General features: G+C 35.2%; 1 protein-coding gene across 1 annotated transcript in view; it reads right to left on the reverse strand.

Moving 5' to 3' along the window:
- Positions 1–18139, reverse strand: part of LOC150094427 (dipeptidyl peptidase 1-like) — a 68406-nt gene extending 50267 nt beyond the window's left edge. The window contains exons 1-2 of the mRNA XM_090412313.1: positions 17945–18139; positions 2944–3235 (exon numbers count right to left, since the gene is read on the reverse strand). Coding sequence (XP_090268439.1) covers positions 2944–3235; positions 17945–18134 — 482 coding nt within the window. The 5' untranslated portion in view covers positions 18135–18139. The remainder of the gene's footprint in view (positions 1–2943; positions 3236–17944) is intronic.
- Between the last annotated feature and the right edge of the window lie 2212 nt (positions 18140–20351).

Here is a 20351-nt window from a genome sequence, read left to right on the forward strand (position 1 = left end):
CATTCATAGCTTTAAACTTCGAGACTGCGGAACCCTACATTTTCTGGGGAGCGGGGGAAGGCGCTTTTGAAAATATCATAAAAATGATCGGAAGAGATATGACAATGAACCGTTATTGCAAAATATTTCAATGAAAACATGATACATATTAGACGTAATGTTCTGACATACGAGCGAGGAGGTGGGGACTGGAAAGTTCTGATAAACACCTAGAACAAAAAGTATATTAAAGCAACTGATATAACCACAAGAAAGAACATTATCTTAAAATCCTTTAATCCCCATGTTTCATCTGATAAAAGCAACTGATATAACCATCTAACTGATGGTAATATCAGTTGCTTTTATATCATTTTTATTCTAGGCGTTTATCTGAACTTTCCAGCCCACCCCGTCATATGTCAATTTAATAAATATTGACATTTTCTCCATTCGCTGAAGGTTTTTTCAGAAACTCCATCAAAAAAAAAGTTATGTCTATATGCTCTGGGTAAATTCTCGAGACCTCTAGGGTTCGGCAAAACACAGTTTAATCCGATTACTGCCCTCTTTGCCTCATCCATATTTTCTGTATACAGATATTGCAAAATAAATACAGATAACGAGAAAGAGGGGGAGAGAGATCCAAACATTATAGTGATTATCTGATATACTGCTCAGTTTGCAGAGGGCACTTCATAAAACATTTTATTTCTTATAAATATGAGCTATCATTATTGTGTCGTAAATCAGTTTCAGCATTGTGTATATTTGATTCCGGTTTATTCAGAACGATTATAATCCCCAGTCATAACATATATCCTAATTAATGAGGGAATGTCGCTCAATTTCGATTTGATGGACTCTGATTTCAATTTGAATTACTATATCTATATATCGTTCGAATTCTAAAAATTGCAATTTTAAATAATCCAAATTTGACGTGAACGATCTAATATTTCCATGATAGACATTTACATTCTCAGATGACTTTAAAACTCTGTTTTTTAAATATATATTTAAAAAACAGAGGCTATCACACTTAGACAAGGGTTATTTTAATTTTCTCTTGCTCTATTTCGGTTAGCTTCTTTCAGTTGTTGGCAGTTACATAGCATTCAGTTCTTTATGTGAGGTTGTCTAATGTTTTTATTTGTATCATTTTGTGTTGGTATCCTTCTTGATCTTTTTACCCACACACATTTAAGTACACCGCTTTCCTTTGCCTGATGAAGCAGTTAATTTTGGTTAGGTGGTCATATATGTAGAGAGTATGAGATTCTTGTTCAAATTATTTAGTAACGTAATTTTAGTTGTAATATTCCAGCTTTTGTAACTTAGCATTATTTTTCCACCTCACGTTTTAAGAAAAAAACTGAAGTAAAGATGGAAATAAACAGCATGCAGCAAGAATGTAGTTCGAACCGGTGTGATATTTAAATACAAAAAAACTTGGACTAATCTGACATCTACCCTTAGTGATCTTGTATCGTGGAATAATGAGAAATATTTATATTCACATCCGCCTTCACTAGAAAAGGCATAACGAACAATTACATTTATCCTTTACTACATGGACCAGTTTTACGACAACAAGAAATAAGATCACTAAGTCACTAAGATCCAATGGCGGCTCGTGAAATTTTTTAAGTCGGGGTGCTGCATATACAAAAAAAAACAACCACTTTTTTTTCCCTAATCGGTAACGAATTTATTAATAAATAAATTTACATATTAAAAATTGCTTTATTAAAAATATTTCATCCTCACCACGAACAAACAAACACCAATAATAAAAGTTTCGTATCAATAGCAATGACAAGCGCAAACGAATATCGGCGTTAGATCGCAGTGCATTAGTTTCGTAATTGAAAAATATAATTCTTTTCATATTTTCAAACAGTGACACTCGTCATAATTCAGCCTTGTATCTATAATAAATAAATAATTGTATGTTATTTTAACAAAATAAAATTTACAAAAAAAATAGTTTAGCACGAACATGCACGCGCCAATAATAAACGTTTCATATCTCACAGAAATAACGAGCACAGACATAAGATACACTGCCGCTTGGGCAGTGTATCTAATGACGTAACGTGCAACGACAAGCGCAAACGAATATCGGCGTTAGATCGCAGTGCATTTGTTTCTTAATCTAAAGCGTTAATCGAACAATTCCAATTATTAACTATTCAATCAATGTCAAAACATAAGTTGTAACCTTTAACATGTTGTATTGCATTTATATAATGTTGTAAGCGTTGTTATTATTTATAAACACAAACAAAATTTAATTTGTTCATTTTTTCCTTGGGGGTGCTGCAGTGTCGCAGTGCTTATGTACGGGCCGCCACTGCTAAGATCTCTTGCCAGTAAAAACAGACGAAAATGATACGAGAATACGGCTGAGACAACTATTGCTGTTTAAATCTCGTATTCCTAGTGCTAATTAGAACATACGCTATATTCACAAGAAGTGATAAATATACTAAGTACATTTTTAGTTTCATCAAGGATAGTGGGGGGGGGGGAATCTTTACAGAAAAATATCCTTTACTCGGGGACCAGAGTCTGCAGTGAAGTCTTTCTTTGCTGATACAGAATCATGGCAGTTACCATGAGACTACAATGATAACAGCACTGCTTTAATAAGTGAAGGGGAAAAATATTTAAATGATTAATACCAGAGTATTAGTTGACTTTAAATGATAGCACTATAGACGCATGTTCTCAGCACTGGTGAACATGCGTTTTATTTTCAGCTTTCTACGTTCATCATTTTATACAAATAACAAAGTTAAATTAGATGCTTTAGCTAGAGTACTCAGCATTGAGTACCTGACTAAAATTAAGTGGCAATTGTTTTGAAATTTGTCAACATTTTCAATACAGTTAGTATACTTGTGTGAATTAAAATTTCTTTTTCATATAAATAAAGAACGAAATGATGTTGCAACTTACATAGGCTTTTCATAATGGACTTTAGGAGCCAAGTTGGGGGATCTCTTTCCAACATAACAAGCCCAGTTGTGTCCAAGGACATCGTGGGACCACCCGGGGAAAGTGCTGTCACAAAAACTTGTCACTTTACCTGACGCATCTTTTTCATACAATGAAAAAGCAAAGAATTTCCTGTAATTTATTACCACTTCAACTCCTTGATTATAAATGACTGTCCAGTATCCTTGACGACCATATTGATCAACAGCGATATTGGGAAATAGGAGTTCAACATACACAATCTGTTTAGCATCTGCAATGAATAAAATTTTAAATAATAATTAATGAATAAATAAAAATGTTAAAGGCTATATTAATAAGCACCTCAGTATATATAGTACAATTATATGGGAGTACCCCCCCTAATTAACCTACACAATACATATCAATCATGGACTTGAATAATTTTGACCAAGGATCAAATAGTAAACGGCAGTCACATCAACTTTATTTTAATTTACTTTTTTTTTTCGACAGATGGAGCTCAGTTTGTAGTAGGGCGATCATTTAATATATGAATACTATCTTAATTTTATCTGCGATATTTTTGGAGATGGCATACTGTGCGCGAGAGAAATGCTTTTTCTCATTAATGGAGGCTTTACTTTATAATACTTTATTTACTTTAGAATATACGCAATTTATAAAATTTTAGTTATTCAGTAAATAAAAAACATTTAATCTTTATTATTAATTTTCTACATTTTCGGACATTAAAGAATCACTAATTCTTCTTCCCTCCCTTCCACAATAATCTTCAGACTCCGAAGGAAACTTACATTGATGACCCATGATTTAGACAGGTGTTTCCTAATTCCTTTCTTTTGTCCCGTCAAAAGTATATGTTAGCTCCTGGAGAATAAGCAAGCCTTTTATTTCTTATTATAGTAATAGGCAGGAGTTCTACACTAACAGTGATTCAAAAAAAGTATCCCCCTAGTTACATTGTCCATGACATTAGCTGGCTTCTATTCACAGACAAGATCTTCCAACAAGCTGACCATACAGATGCATCATCCACCCACAATAATATAAGTATGGTGTACAGAAACATGCAACGATAGCGTGATCAGATTACTAGCTGGGTTACTGAAAATGCCTTAAACTCCGATGAGACAATCTTCACAAATCTGGAATTCCATTCCATTGACAGGAAATATACAACTCCCTCCTGTAGAATGTTTCACTCACATTCTCACTTCCATGCATACACATCGCTGTATAGATGAATTGGTCGTAAGATATAAAAGCAGGAATTAAAACAACGACTTACCAATACGAATGTTTTTGGAAGCCATTTCCTCTGTGATTATGGAGATGTCATGATGTATATGAGCTGGATTCGTTTTTGCTTGTGTAGCGAATGGATGATGTTGCACCATATTTATATTCAAAGCATAATTGGACTGTGCTTATTAAATTTCGTACGCCGTTCTGAACATATCTTGGACCACTTCGATGTGGATCTGAACTTAAATCGTTTCAAACTATCTACAAAATTAACTCCGGTATATAAAGTAGATTGAGCATGAAAAACACTAGTGTATTTGTGTGAAAACTGAACTCTTGTATTAACTCCAAGTAGAACAAATTACAGATAACTGCAATATTAATTCTGTGTTTTTATAATTTATATTAGTTCATATCTCATAGAGGGCATGAATGTTTGAACGTGTTAAGGACCCATTCTGCTTATTGGAGGACTAAAGGGAATATAAAAAAGTTTCATATTTCGTCTCAAGAGCAGAGAACTGGATTATATAACGCTTAGCCATCGACAGCATTAACGTCTGCTAAATTTGCGATTTTTTTTTTTAGGTTATACTCATAAGAAACCTTCACGTCAAAACACCAATGCAGTTTGACTACAGAATACCTAAAACTATAAGATCCAAGTTAATACACTCACGTGCAAATACTGTATAACAATTAATGTGGAAACTAGCAGAGTTTTTAAATTACGGACATCATCAATAAACTGAAGTTTTAATATGAGGAACTACACGGACTATAATGAAAAAAAAAAAAAATCTCTCCGTGTGTTAAACAAGAAACACGTAGGTGGCTTTATCAAAATACTATATCAATATTTCATCAAAAGTTATTCTTTTCCCAAAATCATCTTCACAGTCAGATAAGCTTAACTCGGTCTTCAATGATATCTACTGAAATTCGACCAGAACAAGCGATACCAATTGCGATAAACTCCGATAGCGTATCTAGGGGGTGGGAAAGGGGAAAAGATTAGAATTTCATGAACTTGCAATAGTTATTTGCTCCAGAATATTCGCTGGCAAACGAGTAAAATGCGTGAAGCCGAATTTTAATATTTCGGTTAGTAGAAGCTGATTAATTAAAGTATTTAATAATTTTGAAGCTTTATTTGTATTATCACAATTCACATAAAACAGAAATTGTTCCCTACTTAATGATCAAGTTCTGTTTTGCAGGTTTTTCTCCACGTCACATGTGAAGATCGTCCTGTCAAATTTTTTAAATTTACTTTAAGAATGACACCGCTAAAGATTAACAGTTCTCATCTGTTACAATTGCATAGAATGACTTCCGAAGTAACTAAGTCCATCACGCCTCTGTAATTATGTCTGTTATTAAATTGTGTGTATTATTGCTCCTAAATAAGACGAAGAACGCGCGCACACACATACAAAATTAACGGACAATTTATCTGAAGGGAAACCCTACCATATGTTTATGAGCCCCAGCTAACTCATTCAACTTAAGTTAATAGCTTATTAAAGTTTTAATAAGCTATTAACTTAAAACGTTTTTTCCAAACCTTTGCTCACACGCGGCACTGTTGTGCTAGAAGCTTTGCATCTCTCGTGTGCATCCTATCATGATGACGGGAAGAATAGTCATATATATATATATATATATATATATATATATAGGCTTTTTCAATTCAAGGTGTGTTACAAGATCTCATGAGTAAGTAGCAGGGTTTCCTTCCAGAGAAAAACAGGAATGAAAAACATTGGTTTTTCATACTGGCAAAATAGAACATGTCAGAAGACAGCGTAATTTGATAATGTATTGTATGGAATACCTACCTGAAATGAATTGTTGGTCTCTATGGAGGTGTCACATAATAAATATGTTAAAACAAATGGAAAACGTTCTCTTAGTAGTGTTTTCCAAAGTATGTTACCCCCTCCCCCATCTTCAAGAGATACGAATGGTCTTTTATGGGGTATACGCGGCACTTCCTTTAATTTTATATTTTTGTCGCCATACTTTCGCATTTATGTGCACGTCGTCCTCCATTTTATAAATAATGCTTCAATAACTAAAATTTTTAAAAGAAGTTTTAAATGCAATGTGTGTCTTGGCATGTACCGACGGACCCCCCCCCCCCCCGTCAGGACAGTAATCTGGTTGACGGGGTTCCAATCTTCCGATCGCGTGGTTCCAACTGTTTGCATTAAAAGTTTAAATTCAAATAGTTCGAATCCGGCAGTCGGAACTCTCGGCTAAATTTCGGAATCATTTGTATCTTAAATTATAGCCTTCCTCAGCGATTTTTCATCACCCATGCGTGCATCTATACAGAGTCCGTCAAAAAAATGTATACACACTTTAACAGATGTGATCTGTGGACTTCTTTCGAAGTTGGATCGAATTGCAGTAGCAATGTGCAGTATGATGTTCTTTCAAAATGTGTCGTTACTCACATGAATACTAGCATCGACACGTGACCGGTAGGACAGCCAAACAAAATGGCCGATGCATGATCGTCGTTCGAGGAACGCAAGGCCATTTTAAAATGGTATTTTAAATTTCAGAGAATGTTATTGAAGTTCAACGCAATGGAGGCGTGAGTTTGCAACACAACCTCCAACACGCGTGACAATTGCACGTATTCGTGGCAAGTTTGAGACCCATGGTACCGTGTGTGATGTGCACAAGGGAAGATCTGGGAGGCCTCGCACAGCAACTAGTCCTGCTTTCTCGGCTATGGTGTTGAAACAGTTTATACGCTCGCCACAGGTCTACCACTCAATGAGCACGTGAGACGGGAGTTAGCAGTGCAAGCATACGGCGCCTTCTTAAAGCAACTAAATGAAATGTTTACATCCCAAGATTATTACATGCAAAGAATGAAGACGATCCTGATCGAAGAATGCAGTATTCTGAGTGGTTTCAACACATGGAAGATGAGGATGAGGAGTTTGTGAGGAAGATGGATTAGTCTGATGAAGCACATTTAAGCTTAATGGGACAGTGAATCGGCATAATTGTGTTTACTGGGCTCAAGAAAATCCGGGCGTTCATGTGGACAAGGTAGTCAATTTATCGGAGCCCAATGTCTGGTGTGGATTGTCATCTAGGGGTTTAATAGGACCATTCTTCTTTCAAGGTAGTGTTCAAAGAAGAATGGTCCTATTAAACCCGGGGGAGGGTCCGTCGGTACATGTCAAGTGAACCTAGACATGCTACGCGCATCCATTTTGCCTGCATTTCATGCACTTTATAGGAGTGATCAATTTCTCTTCCAGCAAGATGGCACACTACCACCGAGACATGAGAGGTTACCTCAGTGAGAGTTTGCAGGGACAATGGATAGGATGAAGAGGTGCAGTTGAGTTCTCCCACCCCTCCCACGTTCTTCTGATTTAATACCCTTCTACCTATGGGAGACTCCAAAGGATGTAGTGTATCGTAGAAAACCAGCTACACTGGTGGCCCTTCAGAAAAAAAATTGAAACGGCATGCGCAGCAATACCACTGGACACTCTGGCCAACGTTGCTCAAGCAGTAGTTCGCCGTAATAATGTGTCTGGATGCTAACCACTTTGAGCACCTTGTATAATTGTAGAAGTCAAAAGGTAACTTGTATTCATCCCTTGATGTCTGCATAAATTTAGTGTTACAATTTTTATACAGGTTTTTCTTTGGCTGAAGTGTACATGCATTTTTTGGCTGACTATGTTTAATCATGTTTGTATTCATTGTAATATGTTTGATAATTAAACATGTTTGTAATTTAATAATGTAGTACTGTTAGAGTAGACTGTGCATTCATTCAGGATCCATATCAGCAAAGTGATGCGTTTAATTTATTATAACGCAAATGTTAATTAAAAAATACCTCTGCAATTATTCGTGGTTGAATAAATTATGACTTCTCTCAAATTGCGTTTGCCTCAAAGGTTACGCCAGTGTTACTAAAATTTCAAAAGATGGAACATCAACAGAAAAACAAAGGGGATTGGGAAACACAGGGTGTCATCACTGCCTGGCCAATGCTATTGGTGTAGTTTTTCTACCTGTCATAATCTACAAAGTTTCCCCTAAATGAAGAGGAAAATGCCATATAACACCACAAAAGAAGCCATCTGTGACAGTGAAGACAAAGAATCGCCATTTACTTGGAAGATCATAGATCGAGTCCCATCAACGATAGGACTAACATTTTCGAGGATGTTTACAACCAAAGCTGACTTAGCCAGTCCCAAATGGTGACGACGCGGGTTTTTCTCCCCGCTAAACAGACAAGTTGGACTTAGTATATATATGACTGACTGCAAAAAATTCAGCCTCCTCGCAAATTTTTGGACCAGCAAGAATGAAGAGTCCTCATTGTCCTCCAAGTTGCTATCTATATATATATATATATATATATATATATATAACCGTGTTTGTTTTCAGAATTTGTTTATATTGTATGCATAATCACCTGGTTGATAATAAATTCATGAGTTTTAAATAAGATAATTTATTTTGTATTTATTTATTCACAACATGTATTCAATCGGGGTGTAAATAATCTTATTTAGTGATCAAATAAGATAAATGAGTGAAGGGAAAAGGATTTATGAATGATTATAATTTATTTTGATTGTGGTGATCCAACAGTCTTCAAGGGTGTACGTGGTTCTTTTTTTTTTTTTTTTTTAGTTTTATATTTTTGTCACCATACATTTGGCAAAAAACTAGGATTTTAATTGCAATACGGTGCATTTCTTTGACGTTGTTTGTGTCAACAGGGATGACAACGTGCCCTTTCATATCTTGCAAAAGAATCCTCTCTGTCGTCCATATCCTTCACACTTGGTCCTGTCTCCTTATTCCCTTCCCTTAATGAAGAGTAAATGTAATGGTGAGCTAACAACTGGAGACTAAGTTGAACTGTTTATGTGGGCTATACTTCCCCTCTCCCCCCTTCAAAAGCAGAAAGCAGTCATCTATCAAAAATACAGGAAAACCAAGTTTTCCTGTTAAAAAAAAAAGAAGCCAAACTCCCCCCCCCCATAATACGCCAATTTGGGACCAAAATTATCAGAAAGTATCGGCCAAGGATATTAGCATTCTTATTCTTCGTAATAATTTACTCATGCAACCAATGTTGTCCTCTAAACTGAGTGTATGTGCTCTTCTCCCAGACTTGATCTCCCGTTTACTGTCAAACCCGACGCACTGAGTTTTTATTATCGTGGTATCCGAATGCAGCAGTAGATCAGTAATATGCGATTTTTAAAAGTTTTAAGTTTAATCCCTCCAAGATACAGTACAAGATTGGCGCAGTCAATCACGATGACACGAAGAAATTTAAAGCCGCAGGAAAATCAAATTATTATGGTTAAATGAATTAGCTGAAAATGAAACTATTGTGCGTGTGTTATGTACAATTATATTTTCAGTGGAATAAATATATTTATTTGGGGGGAGACCTCATCCCTACCAACCGCGGCACTCGGGTGGAGGATGAGGGAAGCCCAAGCAGGCAGCTCCGAATAACGAGCCGTGGACCAAAGACGCACTTCAGAACCATGGTTAGGAGAAGTGCAGTAGATCACTGTAAAGATGCCACCAAGTAGAAGAAGAAGAAAAATGGCCCAAGTCCTACGCGGCTCTTTGCAATCCCACCAAGATGGTGGTGAGAAATCTGCAAGAGCAGGGGGTGCCAAGAATTTCGCAGGGGAAGGTAGACTACCATCTGGAAATTCGACCCTATTTATTGGTTCTTTCAAAACTCGAACTCTGTCTTCCGACTCGCATATTGATTTCCTGTTTCAAGAACTGCAAAATGTAAAGTTTGATATCCTTGCTATTTGTGAAACCTGAAGAAGCCCTGAATTAACAGCGAAATGGAACAATGGCAACCAGATTTTCCTGGGAGCTTCAGATAACGCTACAAGAGCTGGAGGAGTTGGCTTCATCATAAATGAAAAGCTAATACTAAATAATAATACTAAAAATATTATTTCTTGCACAATCCATTCTGAACGACTAGGAACACTAAAATCAAAAATAGGAGAATCAGTAACAATAAAAATAATAGTAGCCTATGCACCCACCTCAACAGCCTGACAAAGAAGAAATAGAAAACTTCTATGAACACCTACGAGAAACATTACAGAAAAAACAACATACACAATAGTGTGTGGGGATTTCAATGCAAACCTTGGACCGTGTGGGAAAGGGGAAAGAAATGAAAGAGGTGAACTCCTGGCAGAATTTGTAGAAGCAGAAAGGCTGTACATTATGAAGAGTTTCTTTAAAAAGAGAACTGGAAAAAGATGGACTTGGCAATCTCCAAATGGAGAGAGAGACAATTCATTTTAACAGATTGCAAAAGAATATTAAAAAATGTCATAGTCACTGGGAAAACCTACTGCGACATTCATTCAGACCACCGTCCAATAAGAACCACCCTCAAAATACAAAAAAATAAAAATAAAGAACGCATACGAGCACAGTCCAACCATAAAAAACACTCAAAACAGATAAACCCAGAAGAATTTAGAAAAAAATGTGGAAGAAACCGACTGGAAATTAAACGAAGATTTAATGAACTTTAATAATCATGAACCTCCTATGAACTTCCTCCAAAGACCAGGGAATGCCTATCAGCAAGAACGATAGAACTATTGAAGAAAAGAAGAATACTGAAAGATATACAGGAAAAGACCGTTTAGAATATAAAATTATCTGTAAACAACTGAGGATGAATATCAAAGACGACTATAACATATATAGAACGTCAAAATTGGTAGAAGCAGCTAGGCTCTGCAGTAGCTTAAAAAAAGTAGAAAAATAAATAAATCTAAAGCAACCACTACCGTCAGCCTTCATAGACAATCAAGGAAACTGACACACAAACAGAGGTGAAATGAAAAAAAAAAAAAAACAGTAAAATCGTTTTATGAGAATCTTTACTCATCTAAACAAATAATCACAGCTCCAGTACCAGACGAAAATTTGGAAAAACCATCTGTCCTACCTGAAGAAGTAAAAATGGCAATCTACCATATGAAAAATGACCGATCACCAGGAATTGGCGAATATAAAATCTGATGAATAAATGGGTGAACAAGTATTCTTTAAAGCTCTAGCAGAAAGATTTACCCGGCATATACAATTAAGGAAAGTACCTACTGAATGGAAAACATCAAAGACCATAATTCTGCATAAAAAAGGTAATAAAAGAAGACATCAGTAACTACAGACCCATCTGTCTATTAGCACACATAAAATATTCATCAGTCATCCTAAACCGAATACAAACCTCCATCAACGAAAATAGCTGCAAAAAACAGGCCGGTTTCAAAAAAGGCTTTTCGACAATAATCACGTTTAAACTATTACTCAACTAACAGAAGGATGCAGAGAATACCAGATTCCACGTTGTCTTCTTTTTTGTAGATTTTAAAAAGACATTTGACACTGTTCAACATAACGCAGTATTCCAAGCTTTAATAGAAAAAGGCGTAGAAAAAATATACATCCAACTCATAAAAGATATCTACAATGAAGTCACAACAAATATCACCCTTTTCAATCACCCGATTAAAATTAACTTAAGTAGAGGAGTACGTCAGGGCGATGTCTTATCACCTAATCTCTTCACAGCATCATTCGAAAAACTGACATGAAAGGTAGAATAGACATTGATGGTGAAATGTTAAATATCCTATTATTCGCCGATGATGTGGTATTAATATCTCACTCACCCAAACTCTTAGAATCAACGCTGAATAACATAAGCCAAAACAGCCAAAAAATTGGATTGGAAATACATCCGGACAAAACAAGATGAATGAAAAACAAATGCTGTAAAGATTATACAATCATTCTAGAATCCCACACCATTGAAAAAGTTGAAAATTACCTCTACCTCAGCCAGTCCATAAAAATGAATAATGACATATCAAATGAAATAGCAAGAAGAAAAAGAGCTGCATGGATAGCCTTCAACAAAATAAAATCAACAATTACCAACCAAAACACAGATATAGAAATAAGAGCCTATCTTTTCAATAGTCACATCTTACCAGCATTAACTTATGGCAGTGAAACATAATTTTAAAAGAAGAACAAAGCTTAATAACAACTCAACGTGAAATAGAAAGAAGAACGTGCAATGTAAATAAAATAGACACGTAAGATACACAGAAATCAAGAAGTGGTCTGGACTCAGAGATGTAATAAAAGCAATCTATAACAGCAAAAGAAGATGGGCAGGACATCTCACCAGAATGAGAGACAACAGATGGACAGTCAGAGTAACAAACTGGTATCCGAGAGATACCGAAGTAAAGACACCAGCCTTAAGGTGGGAAGATCCAATGATTAAGATAGTCGGAAGAAAATGGAGAAGAAAGGGTCCAGAAATAGCTGGACTCTTTACGACCTGCAGGCATGGATAAATCCTGACTGAAATCACAGGTTCATCAAGGTAAAAAATATATCTGACTTGCCTACTTTATTTTTTTTTGTAATTTTGGAAGCTTATAAATATAAAGCATGTTATGGAATTTTTTGAAAATCATTCACCCCCCCCCCCCCCTCCTCCACTAAGGGCCAGCAGGATTCCATCGCAACCCTATTGCTACTCAGAAACATGACTTGCTTCCTTAGCTTGGAAGGAACGGTGCAGGTGATGGGTACATGCACGCTTGGACAATCATCACAGATAATTTGGCACGGCGCAGCCTATCATTTTAGCTTTGGTATGATTTGAATTATTGTTGTTAACCGCATGTGTATTTTTGATTGGTTTGTTTATCATAATTACATGCCATTTCCATGCATCCCATTACTAATTGTGGGTGGGCACAAATGCTGCAATGTGTACTTATGTCTGTTCTACGGTCCGTAAATCCTGGTGGAAGGAAGGGGAAAATCATTCTACTTCTTCGTATAAGACCCGCTAATCCTCTTTAAAGTGAAAACTCCCTTATCATTATTTTAAAAAGATCATCTTTCATCCAGCTAACCAGAAATCCTACTTCCATGGAATATCGGCTTTTGTGGATCAAATATTCTCCTAGCCATATGGAGCAGTTTTGATAATAAATCATTTTCGCGCTGGATTGTGCGAATTGACATTGTAACGATATCTGTGTAGGTTACTTCGTAACAAATAACGAAAAAAACACAAAACCTGTTGGATCACATTGACCCAACATATTGTTGGAATCTTTCTTTTCAAGCAATAGAAAAATCTGGTTACCTGCCTATGATTTCAGAACTCTGTTGGGATCCTTCCTGATAAACAATGGTTTAAAATTGTTAATACAGAAAATATAATATTATATTTTACAGTATACCGTAGTTACGAACCATTTGTAGTCATGCACACACACACACACACACACACACAAAAAAACATTTGTAGTTGTACAATTAAGTACATCTTAATGCTTAGTAATAAAAAAAAAAAAAAGTTTAACTGTCCTGTTATTTCAAAATTGATTATAAAAAGGTGAAAAAAAAAGTTAAGAAATTGTTTTAGAATTTGTAAAAATACTTGAAAAGAGAAAATGAAAAAAAAAAAAAAAAAAAAAAAGGTTTTTAATGTGCAACGAGGATTAACGCACTTTCTCTCATTTCTTTGATCCCCTCCCCCCACCGCAATGAATGCGCAGATGTGAAAATCTACAGATATAGAGATTGTAACGAATTTCTGAACCAACAATTTCTCATGTGCACTACCTCCCAAGGGATCTTCCTCGATGCCAATGCATGAACGGTATTTCAACTTATTGAGATATAAATATCATGTTAGCTGTTGGAGACGCTCTAGTTAGGTTCAAAGGAATCTGAGGAAGGGGTAAAGAGGCCTAAGGTCCCATCCCAAGCTAAAACGTACAAGAACAGGGCCGTACCTATGCACAGGCACACAAGGCTCTAGTTGGGGAACCCCAAAAAATTAGGGCCCATTTAAGGAGCCCAAAACAATGGGGGGAGGGTTCCAGAGCACTAACGCCTCGGGAGAAGTGCAAGTACGGTCCTGTACATGAAACTATTTTTCGAACTTCCATCAAGACGTCAAATCTCTACACTTCTCTAGCCCTTCCCTTCAAACTTATGAAGTACAACAACACTTAACGATAATCTTTATAATAGTAATCTAAACGGATTACATGGTTGAAGAGAAGTATGTTTTGAAGGGGTCAGTTACTTATTAAGCAAAAGAATCTGATTTTGTTTAGTGCATTGGATGTTTTGAGAATTGGAATAATATCGGGAAGAGTAATAAAATCATTTAAAAAAGGTAATAATAAACTATGTGCTGCTAAACGAATCGACACATCCGTGACTTCGTCCAAATTCTAATATTTGCGCTAGTAAGAAATTCTTATCACTTTGAGTGAAACGTCATTTAAAATACAGTCAATATATGAACAGCAAGAAGGGGAAGTACTCGTAGTATACAAGCTAGACAAAAATAATAAAACTTAAAAAATACATATACAGCAAAGAAATTCAATGCATAAAAACACGAACCTTATGCGCCAGACAGAACTCATTCCAAACAAGTATGTTAGCAATAACACAGACAACAGTAGAACAATAAGGAACCACAAAAGTTCGAGGGTGTGCACGTTAAGGTTGCTCCACGCCATTCAATCACTATTACGGTTATAGTATCAGAGAACGGTATGCTTCTGGGATGCATTGAATCAACTTCTTGAAAACTACCATACGTTTGACTGGCAAGAAGTGGAGATAACGCGCTATTCAAATAAGGCGTGACGTTGCATTAATATTTCCATAATAATACAATGTTCACTTTATTAGGGGTGGCTGATTAGTTTTATAAAAATTATCACTCTCCAGATGAAGAGAACTTATTATATAATTAAGTCATATTATTACGTGTATTACTATGTGAAGAATTAAGTCATATTATTACGTGTATTACTATGTGAAGGTTAATACAACATTAGTTCCTTCTCGATTTAATTTTACATCATCGTCACTTTTTTCGAACTTAAAATACTGCCAAATTCCGTGGAATATTGGAATGCCGTTGAAACTTGAAATCTACTTTAACACTTTTTTTCAGGTTAAGGATATAAATGAATGTTTATCACTATTTTTAATTTCATTGCTTTTTCAGAATAATAATCTAAATCAAGTACAGATTTCACAATAAAAAAAGGTGCTTAAAATCACGCATTTTCTCGTTGGCCTACAGTCACCATTAGCGTACATGTTAGACACAATTCTGGTTTGGGAGAAAAAGTAAATAATGATACTTTATTTTGTTGATATGCTTTGAATTCATAAATCAAGGGTTAGACTTAACGTCCACTAATTTGATAACTTGTATGCTAAATCGATGTCAATTAAATCCGTGTTAAAATTCTTACTTTCTAAAGACCTAGAATTAATTTAAATTAAGCCAACGTCTTAAAAAAAAAAAAAAAAAAAAGCCTGAATGAATCTTAAAGACAATATTTATTACTTGCAGAAATTTCAGCTAGAAAACCTCGCCGAAAATTCTGAAAGTAATAAAATTTTTGCTCATGTGTCATTCCGTTACAATTTTTTTATGATGTCCCTATATTTAGTTCAATAAGCCAGCTTCTGTAGAATACAATTCTGTAACGAGTGTTTTAATTTCCCAAAAGGAAAATTCGAAAGCCATTTTTAGCACTAACTTTTTAGGAAAAGACCTTCTTAACCATTTCCAAAGTAGCCGTTTTCCTTCTTTTAACATTCAGGTACCAGGAGCGACAAACATTTAATCCCCACACACTTCTCGTAAAATTAACTCTAACTTTTTGTGGTGCCATGGAAGCATCGTGTATACATCTTGACATACAACGAATTATTTCATTACACAAGAGACAGCTAATGCAAATAATAAATTAAACTAACCTGGAGCACGGAAACAGCTACATCACTGCCATCTCAAATGAATCCTAGGGCTGATCTAGGAAGACCTCTTTACACTACGCTGTCCATCGTGGACTATCTACATTTCGTAGTATTTTTATATGTTAATTGCATATTTGAGAGACTACCTCCTGAGACTAAATAATGTTGACTTTCATTTTAAATGTATATTGTAACACATCAGCATAACTTATATTTAGGTCTAATCACGATTAAGTACCGTATATGTCATGTTACATGAGCCATTATGGATACCGTTATTTGATTTGTAGTAACAGCATCGTCTAAATTTAATTTTTCTAAATAACCAGTATGGCTACAGCCCTTGGTTACACAAATTGTACAGTTCCTTTTCATGTTTATTATCATAAGTCTTTTCCTTAACATATCAGTCTGTATACTACCGTTCAAGTGGCGATATTATATTTCAAGTAGTTATATTATATTTACATAAGTGTAAGTGTTTACTTCAAAAATAATAAAATACTACAGATACTGTCCTTGACTGAAAACTTCGATTCTTAGAAAATGCGTTTTAATGCTTCTTATGCAAAGTATGGAGACTTTCCGACACATTTCTCTCCCACCCTCCTTCCTAACTGTTATAGTCCAAAATTTAAATTGAGGTAAAACGCATTCACAACGACACTGTTGGCTGTGAATTTTCATTCACTGAAAATTGGTATGCATAGTCCGAGTTCTACGTTAGATACACGAATGCCAATATTGTTTAAATAATGAAATCACATAAATTTAATTCTGTGATAACACTGACGACAATATTTCGTTATACCCTTTAATCTCAGATAAATACCAAAAGTAAGCACTTTATATTATTATTATTTAAATATCAGTAATAATAACTTTAAAAGTATATTAAAAAAAAAATTCAATAAGAATTATATTTCGATACTAAACACCAATGCAAAATTTAGTTTTTAAGACGAGTAACAGCAAATCGTATGAAATTTCAATTTCAACCAACGAATTACCTAATTCGTATTAAGTTGTCAGTTTATGTAAAATATTAAAATAATGGTTCACATTACGAATATTTACATAACCGCTGGCTTCATAGAACCCATTTATTTATTTTGTTATGCGAGGATAACACTATTTTCCATAATTGTTTCCTTCTTGATAATTTCATTAACATTGGAAATATTCTATCTTTACGACTTTCAACACGGGCTATTTAGCGAGAACATATCGAGGGTTAGGTTCGATTTGTGATTTACGGCTAAAGCAACTAAGGCTGCTTGTTTCTTATGTACTGCCATTGCATGTTTGCATCTTTGTGCCAATTTAGCTGTTTTGGGAATGAACAATTCTTCTACTTTCCTATCCTTAAACTGAACTCGCCGTATTGTCCTCATTCGCAACTGAAAAATTCTTATGAAGGTTTCGCCTACTACACGAGATTCGAACTCATCCGGTCAACAATGTATCGAGCTCGGTATTAATTTTTACAAAATATTTGGTTTCTCCTAACGCATTACTATTACTACGCGACAGTTTTAAGACTTGTTTTAGAGAACCACAGAACCTGACTTTTAATTTCTTCCATAGGTGAAAATGAATCAAATCCACGCTATTTAAGATTAGCGTGGATTTGATTCTCTTTCTCTTCTATTATTGCATCATTGCATACGTTGCGTTAATATATCTATACGTCTGTTCGAATTTAGTGAATTACATCACCATACTAGATCAAATTTTCTCAAACACATGCCAAGTTTTTGATGAAAGGAGTTTGCCTAAAAATAACATTTGCATTATTACTTTTTCTTGCACTTTCGCATCCACTTACCTTTGAATGAATATGTCGTGCAATTTATAGTTGAATTACCTGCACGTTGACCCTCGTAAAAGTACCAAGTTCCCTTCAAATCGTCATAAGTGCAGTTAGCAGGAGTGTCAGCCGTCGCGCTGATGGCTAAAAACAAAATGGCACCTGACAACAGTAACCATGCTTTCCCAACCCACATAATAGTATCCATTTTGATTTCAAGCAGCTGTGTTATGAGTTGGTCCACAAAGAGCATCGTCATATATATAAGGGTTATCTGAAAGTTCATCGTTCATCTTTCTGTTACGGGTTATCATTTTCACGTGGTGCATACCGTATCACGAGTTCACTGAAAACAAACGGACACTCATGGGATAAACTACAGCATTCATATCCGGAAACTGAAGTTCATTTTATCTTTCAATCGAAATGACTAAATACTGATGTTATCTCATTTCTACTATGATCAGCAGGTTTTAAACAATGCAGCAAAACGAGACAGGTTTTACATAATGTAAACCAAAGTGTTTACAAGGAAATTTTTATTATTTATTGCCATTAATTTTTTTTTTTTAACATGACAAAATATCACTTTAAACTTTGAGATGCGTTTAAGAATAAACCAGCAAAAACAAGCAGTATATTTTTGTGGATTTTCCGTGATAAATCAATGAAATTGGCATATAAAAAAATTATCTGTGGTGGCCTGTCACTGAAACGGATGCTAAAGCATTTCACATTTACTGTCATGCAGATTTCCGAGGATAAACTAAATCCGTCTAAGTAATAAGAAAAACAATGAGATTTATTTAAAAAAAAAAAATATTGCAAGAACATAAGGACAATGTTGTTATCAGTTCAGTGCGTGTAACACACACACGACAGGTTATGTGCAAGCACTTTGACTACGGATGTCAACACACAACATAGATGTCATCAGCGAACAATATCTTTTTGCCAAAAAGTCTGTACTCACACAGATCAGTAACATATACTGTATATGTTACTGATTGGATAGGTCCTAGCACCGAAACTTGCGGGACTCAAGTATTTTGTTTTTGTTGTGCTAATGAAAGAGTCATAGTTGGTATATTGTTTTCTATTATTCAAATAGGATTTGAACCAACCATTGGTAACTTATCTAATGCGCGATATCTAGACATTTTCAAAAGTAGTAAGTCATGATGCACACAGTCGGATGCTTTAGTAGATCAAGAAAAACAGCTGCTGTGTTTTTATTTATCTCACTATAAACTGTTTTATGGAATTCAAATGGACTTTTTCCTGTATTGAAGGATCTGAAACTGATATTGGTTCAGTGCGTAAAAGAACATGGAATTTAGGTGGCTATTTAATCTTTTTTATTTATTAGGATTTCAATAATCTTGAGACTGTAGATATATCGATACTGGTCCGTCTTTATTTTTATTCTGTTACCTCCTACAAATAACATAAGCAGCCTTTCAGTGTGCTATAAATTCCCCATGTTCAGAACATTTATTAATAATATGTGTAAAGAACTTTAGCGTATGTTTAATGATATCTACTTTTTCGGTATTTTATAATCACATCCCACCGATTACTACACGCTTTATCTCGTCTTCATTTCCTGCAGATATATACATCGGATGCTTAATCAAGGGAAGTTGATTAAGCATCCGACTGACTCACGTACTTCTTCCTGCCTATTTAATCAAAGTCACAACTGACATAGTTTGTAAAGTGGTTATTCATTTCATTACGTAAGTCGGTAATTCTCGTTTCTCTCTTTGTATTACCAATTACCATGTTAACCAACCTCCATTCTTTACTTTTATCGTTCATAAAAGTTTTTTTTTTTCTTCCTATAGACATATTCAAACCTTAAAACTGTAGGGATTCTTCCTGTACTTATAAGTTTTTCTTTCGTCCTTATATTTTTTAGTTCATCTGTTATCCAGTTTGTAATTCTTTTGGGATTATTTTTTGTAGTCTTCCAGTGTTAATCCTCAAGCGTCGTTTTTGTAAATTACCATGCTTTTCCATTTCTAGCGTGAACTTGATTTTTGGATAGCGATTGTTCAGGACTGTACAAAATCTTCGACGTCTTTGTGTGTTTCCAGATAATACAGTATGGCGCAAAATACTACTGAATAAGTATAGCGATATACGTTATGGATTTATTAATAAAGAAATATGTTTACACCTGATAATATGTACATCCACAACTATCGGTGGATAAAGCAGTAACGACGATAGATTAGGTGCCTGAAATGTGAGCCTTGTCTTTCAAGACAGGTTTCGTAGCGCATGCTAAGGTTCTCTGTCATTTCGGAGAACAAGGGGTGGTATATCTGCTGGGCGTATCGTGTAATTTGGTGTGACAATCAAGTGGGATCATAGTCCATTTGAGTAAGCGGAAGGTTAGAGGCTGTCTTTGAGTTATAAT

The sequence above is a fragment of the Typopeltis vanoorti genome, chromosome 22 (genome assembly GCF_054136105.1).
Source record: "Typopeltis vanoorti isolate ZY-2024b chromosome 22, IOZ_Tvanoo_1.0, whole genome shotgun sequence".
NCBI lineage: Eukaryota > Metazoa > Arthropoda > Arachnida > Uropygi > Thelyphonidae > Typopeltis > Typopeltis vanoorti.